This window comes from Cyprinodon variegatus, unplaced genomic scaffold (genome assembly GCF_000732505.1).
Source record: "Cyprinodon variegatus isolate N-32 unplaced genomic scaffold, C_variegatus-1.0 Scaffold1138, whole genome shotgun sequence".
Lineage (NCBI taxonomy): Eukaryota > Metazoa > Chordata > Actinopteri > Cyprinodontiformes > Cyprinodontidae > Cyprinodon > Cyprinodon variegatus.
The window spans coordinates 174,967-181,155 of NW_015151591.1; the positions used below are offsets into that span (position 1 = coordinate 174,967).

A 6,189-nucleotide genomic window follows, 5' to 3' on the forward strand; every position below is an offset into this window, starting at 1 on the left:
AAGGGCGCACCGCACATTTTGAGGGAAAAAAAAGACGTTTAAGTGCGCCTTATAGTCGTGAAAATACGGTAAGCTAACTGAAGTAGCCTAGTTCATGTTAACGTTAGCGCCTATTTGTTTACGCTAGTAACTGCTAGCTAGGAATTCACAGGCTAAGTTACTGAGTGACTGAGAGTACGGTGTGATAATGTAATGTTAGTATTGCAGTGTTTCCCGCAGCACTATCTTGGCGAGGCGGCCGCCTCGCCAAACTCACGCTACCGCCTCGCCAACGTTCCAAAAAAAAAAAAAAACGAAGTTTTAATTCATTGCCAGGCCCAGACCTTAAAACAGCATTGATAACTCTACGGCTGATAATACTAAATTGCGACACCCTCTGGTTGGTTATAGTAATTTAGCTTTATGAGTGGGCTCCGCTAACATATAATATCTACTTTGAAAGTTAATATGAAGGTGATCACTGTGTGGAGAGTGGAGAGAGAGCTGAGTGGGCGGGGCCTGACTGCGTCTGCTGAGCCGGTGATGAAAGGGGAGGGGGGAACAGCAAAGTGCTGTAACACAGATGGGGAGACTGGTGAATCTGCTGCAGTTAGTGCGTGTGGGAGGGAGTAAAAAGTACTGATCTTGTTAAATGACTGTTGCTCAATATCAGAAACAGTGTTGGTATCGATAGTATCGATCCGCCCTCTAATTGGCGCTGCCCTGATCACCTCTGCTTCTCATTAAAGTGATACTTAAAGAACAGTGGTTCTGTAGCTTAGCTTAGGGTTATTTTTCATCAGAAGGTTCATCAGACAGATTTTAGATGCATGCCGATATCCATATCGCATCAGGACTTCGCTTCTAGGAGGTACGTCTGGAGCTGGAACCTCCCCAATCTAGAATCAGCCATACCTTATTCCCCAGGTGTCCCACATAGATGCAGGTATATGTGTGTTAGCAGGTACAGACATGCACATGGCCATGGAGCCGTCCCCTGGGGAGGGGAATAGGACCATGGTCAGTTCAGTTCATACAGCAGATGTTGCAGGGCGTAAAAGTTTCTTCAACTTTTACATCTTAATTATAATATTAATGTAATGGAAGCATCCAGCAATAAAATGACAACTCATTAACTGTCCTGTCAGACGCATCAGTGCAGAAACCGTCAGTGGGGATGAGGGCGGGGTCAGGCTGCAGGAAGCGCTTTGTTCAGAAATCCAAGCAACTTCTGGAAAGGAGGCAAAATATAAAGATGCGCGTCAGGTTTTAAATCTTGCTTGAGTAAAAATAATCTGGTTTGGATGCAGAGTGGTTGCTGTTTCTTCTTCTGGGGTTTGGATGCAGAGTGGTTGCTGTTTCTTCTTCTGGGGTTTTGCTGTAGTTTGGATCTAAGGAGTTTCTGTCTCGCCACAGGTCTTTGCTCAGAGAGGTACTCGCTGCGGGACGCCAACATCCCACAGGACCCTCGCTTCCAGCAGCTCGACTCCACCGCGGGCATCACCATGGCAACCAAATCGCCCAGGAGGAGCCCCGCCTTGTCTCCCGAGCAAAGCCCCCCTCTGCCGTACCCGTCCCCAGAAGCCAGCCCCCCTCCCTCCCCCTTTCAGTGCTCCTCGCCCATCCCCAGCCCGCCAAACTCGCCCTCTCAGTGCCCCTCCCCTGAGCTCAGTCTGCCGCCGTCACCGTCTCAGTGCCCGTCCCCGGAGCCCAGCCCGCCTTCGTCTCCTTTTCACTGCCCCTCTCCCCAATCCAGCCCCCCCACTTCTCCCGCCCAGTCTGCGCCACCTGAGACTCAGCCGCCTCAGCCCCCCTCCCAGTGTCGGTCTGTGGCTAATGATGGTGAGCCAGCTAACGAGCAGCAGCTTGCCCCCCAGGAGGTTCCAGGTAACAGCGTGTAAAATGAGAAGGTCTCAGCTGCTAATCAGTCTAACCATGTTAGACTTTATTCAGACTTCCAGAAAACTAGCTGTTTACTCTGTATAACTGAACTAAATCTATTCTGTCATAAAGCAGGCGCCATGACAATGAAGGAAAGTATCACCTGATCATGTGAGGTGCAGCACTTTCCTCTTTAATTGACCGCATATTAAACAGAGAACATGAATCCAGTGGTTTCATCAAAATCTGCTGTTTGATGAATTTCTACCAAACAATAAATCGGAGAAAACACAGTTTTAGACTGGAAACATAAAAAAAGGCAAATCATCATCATCACAGAAACCCAGACGGCTTCATACTGGCCCTACATGGCAAATTCCATTCTACTGCTTTTTGCACCATATTAATGTATTTATTGTTTGCACTGCTTAGAAACCTCCACATCAATGCACCATGTCTCTCCTACACTGTTTACATTTTGATCACTGCTGCACTTTATACAAGGAAATGTTCATTTTGTTCACTGTGGAAAAGCTCTATAGATTCATTTTGTAAACACTCTGTGTATACAAAACGACTAAGGATGCCTTAAATAAGCAAACAGGCTGACCAGAGAATATTTCTGGACTTTGGGGGTTTATGAGACGCAGCAGCCGACAAAATAAAGGGTGAGGAATCCTTTGGAGAGAAAAGAAAGAGAAAATGAGATTCAGATTGAGACAAAAACTCAGTTGATCAATTTGTTCGAGGCGTTTAATCTGTGGTACGACCTTAAAAGAAAACTGATGCAGGAGCTCGCAGTGATGTTATCGGACTTGTAGGTACCGTATGTTCTATTCTATGGAACTACATTGGGGCCATAAAGTTTGGGTTTTTTTTTACTGAAAAACAGTCATTTGTAACGAAGGACAAACGATTTAAAATGAAAATAGATCTTTAAAAATTTGAAGATTCAAATTTTTTTTTTAAAAGTTTTAGATATTTTTTTGTTTTTGTTTCAAAGGGCTGTTCTCTCAGTGAGGGGGGCGGGCCTTAGATGTGGTGTGAAATAAAGTGTGGCGGCTTAGATGTTTGGAAAAAATAGTTCCTCCTGTTGCCTTTTTTGGGGCCGTCTGAACATCCACTCAGTGCCGCTGTTTTCATTTCAAAAACTTTTTTGATTGACAGTTTCAAAGTTTTATTTTCATCAGTGTCAAAAATACTCGTTTTTTTATTTTTTTTTTATTTCCAGTTTCAATTTTTATTTTCAGTTTTAACTGTTTTCTACGGAGGAGGAATAGGGCGATTGAAAAAAAAAAATTAACTGATTTTAAAATTTTATTTCAGTTTAATCTTTTGATATGGGAAAAAACTCAGAATTCTGACTTTTTTACCTTATTAAACTGAAATAAATTATAAAAATCAGTTAATAATGTTTTATTTTTTTCCGTGGCCCTAATCTTCTTCCATAGTTTTCCATTCTCTTTTTTTTTTTTTTTTTTAGCAGACTTTCAAACTCGGATTTAGCTCTATATATTAAACATTCAATTCTATTCTATTCAGTTTATTTCTATAGCTCAATTCAAACTGAAACCAAAAAAAACCCAACTTGGATGGAATAATTTCATTTTTAACGAACTTTCAGAAGATTGAATTGTGAATATGAGCGGACTTTTCCTTTAAACCCTGAAACTCTGACCTCCTTATTTATTTGATCACTAAATAAGCCATAGAAAGGCAGGTTGAAGTTATTTTTGTTAATTTTCATGGAGACGTTTTTGGCCCACATGATTAAAGGTTTGGTCCGGTCCGTTTTGGTCGAGTTCCACCCCTCCCTTTGCACCGAGTGTGATCTATAGGTGTTCACGCTGCCTAAACTTTTCCTTATTGATGCATCACAGGATGAAAGGAAAATCAGGCGCCATAGATCCGCAGCAGGCAGATCCTCTGCTGTTCTTCCTCAGTGGCCATCTCTATACTCATTCAGTAGAAACCACGTCCTGTATTTATGGAACCATTATTTATCCTGCATTTGCTGCTATTGCACTTATGGTCAGACCTGAACTGCATTTAGTTGCCTTGTACCTGTGCAATGACAATAAAGTTTAATCTAATCTAATCTAAAACATGATCTGTTGCTTTCAGGGGAGTCCGGAGAGAAGGAAACCAGCCTTCAGAGGACGGAGATGACGACCCAAGAAACCCCAAGAGCCCCCCCTCCAGCTCCGGCTCTAAAGTCTTCACTCCCTCACTGTGAGGAGACGGAGCGAGAAGCAAAGATGGAGGGACTGAAGGTTGAACGGATGAGTTCTGGGGAGAAGCAGCAGAAAGGAGACAGGAAGTCAGTGGAAGAAATGGAGACAGCCGGTGAGCAGGTGGACGAGCCGTCCTCCTCCAGAGCTGCCTGTCCCAGCAGAGATGTCGACAGCGTTGTGGACAAAAACCTCGAGGCCTTTTCCTCTGACCTGCAGCTCCTCCTGCAGGATGAAGGTGTGAACTACAGCTTCCCTCAGCTCTCACACTGCGCTCTGACCACGCAGGCTGACCGCAGCGTGCTCCCGTACGCGGCGCTGCCTCAGTTTTCACCCTACGTGTCTTTTTACAACCACTACCCCCCTGTCAGCGACTACGTCAGCTCGCTGAGTGACGGCATCGCCCGCCTGCTGGCCCAGTTGGACACGAGCTGGTCGAGGCCAACGGCTGGCGGTCGGACTCCTGTTGACTCCTCGTTGGCCAACACCGTCAGCGACTTTGTGGCCAGCGTCAGAGCAGGTCAGGGGTCATCGGGTGGAGCTGACGACACCTCGCCTCTCTGCAGCCAGCGGACGGCTGCCGAAGCGCTGCTGGCTGAAGGTCCGCCACCGTCCACAGCGGAGGCGGACTGGGGAGCTAACTCTACCCACTGGAGGAACCAGTTGACGGCAGGCGTCACACATACTCAGGACGCCGCCGCTGAGAGGACTGCGCTCTGCACGGCTCCTTTAGAAGGTGAAGGAGGTCAGGCGGTGCTGAGCTGCACTGGAACGGTCCCGGTCCAGAGCTTTGGTTCTGAAACCTTCGACCCCGCCCCCGGTGCGAACTCTGCGGCCGTCCCATCAACCACCCACATAAACTCCGTGATCGACCAGCTGGAGCCCAACGTGTTGAACAACCTGGCGGAGATCATCAAAGACATCAAGAAGAAGTCGCCGCAGTTCTACGTCCACTGCACAGAACCAGGAGACCCGGTGTACGAGGAGGTCCAGGTGAGGAACGTCACTGTGCCTCCTAGTCGTGGCGAGTCAGACGGCGGCACGGTGACTCTGAGATGTTTGTTTGATCTGCAGGAGCATCTGTTAAACCTGGGGAACGTCCATCAGAGCCCGGTGGACTTCCTGCACCAGGACAACACAGAACACGGTCTGCTGGTCATCATCAAGAACAAGGACATAGCTGGACACATTCATCAGGTACTGTTAGTCTCATCTGGAGGCCCTGGTCCAGATGCTGAAGGTCCAAGGAGACAAACCCATCTGAGCTCATTGCTAAAGAAGCTGGCTGTCCACAGGCTGCAGCAAATCAGGAAAGTTGAGTGGAAGGAAAACCTGTAGTCAAAATAGGCCTTGATGCAGCTCTATTAGCCATCCGTCGACACCAGGTTCAAAAGCCTCTTAGTTTTAATAATAATAATAATAATACATTTTATTTAACAGCGCCTTTCTTGACACTCAAGGTCACTTTACAAATAATACAAAAAATAAATAAAAAGAGATGAAAATACAAAATACAGATACAGGAACATAAAAAACAAAAGAACAATCATGGATAGGGAAAAAAACAAAAGAACAATCATGGATAGGGAAAAGAGCAGTGTATTCACAGATAAGCGAGCTGGAACAGATGGGTTTTGAGTCTGGCTTTGAATAAGGGGAGAGAGTTTTAACTAACTCTTTTTTTTATTTTCCTTATTAGTTCTGGTTCTGAATATTTAGATATACGAAAATGGGTTATTTACTCTTTATGCTTAAAGCAGCTTTTTAACGTTTCATAATTTCACCTGCAAATCTTTTCTCAAAGCAGAAAAGGCAATGATCGACTTCAATTAAAACTCAATGGGAGGTGTGGCCAGCAGGGGGAGCCAGAGAGGTTAACAGTTAATGGGTCTGGGGTCCAGTTCAGCAGCTGGACGTGTTCTGGACCCGTTAAAGCCTCCAATGTTTTCATTATTCGTATCAAAGGCTCCAGAACGGCCACAGGCCTCCTCACAGGTTTAGTCCCTCCCACTTTCAGGCCCCGCCTCCTCGCAGGTTGAGTCCCTCCCACTTTCAGGCCCCGCCTCCTCGCCACAGGTTTAGTCCCTCCTTCTTTCAG

At 46.1% G+C, this 6,189-nt stretch overlaps 2 protein-coding genes across 2 annotated transcripts in view; both read left to right on the top strand.

Annotated features, from left to right (window-relative positions):
• LOC107101705 (nuclear receptor corepressor 2-like) overlaps positions 1–5,609 on the top strand; it is a 17,049-nt gene extending 11,440 nt beyond the window's left edge. The window contains exons 8-10 of the mRNA XM_015400716.1: positions 1,396–1,866; positions 3,985–5,084; positions 5,166–5,609. Coding sequence (XP_015256202.1) covers positions 1,396–1,866; positions 3,985–5,084; positions 5,166–5,429 — 1,835 coding nt within the window. The 3' untranslated portion in view covers positions 5,430–5,609. The remainder of the gene's footprint in view (positions 1–1,395; positions 1,867–3,984; positions 5,085–5,165) is intronic.
• Positions 5,610–5,975: 366 nt separating this feature from the next.
• The window catches only part of LOC107101711, a 10,989-nt gene continuing 10,775 nt past the window's right edge, over positions 5,976–6,189 (top strand). The window contains exon 1 of the mRNA XM_015400723.1: positions 5,976–5,986. Coding sequence (XP_015256209.1) covers positions 5,976–5,986 — 11 coding nt within the window. The remainder of the gene's footprint in view (positions 5,987–6,189) is intronic.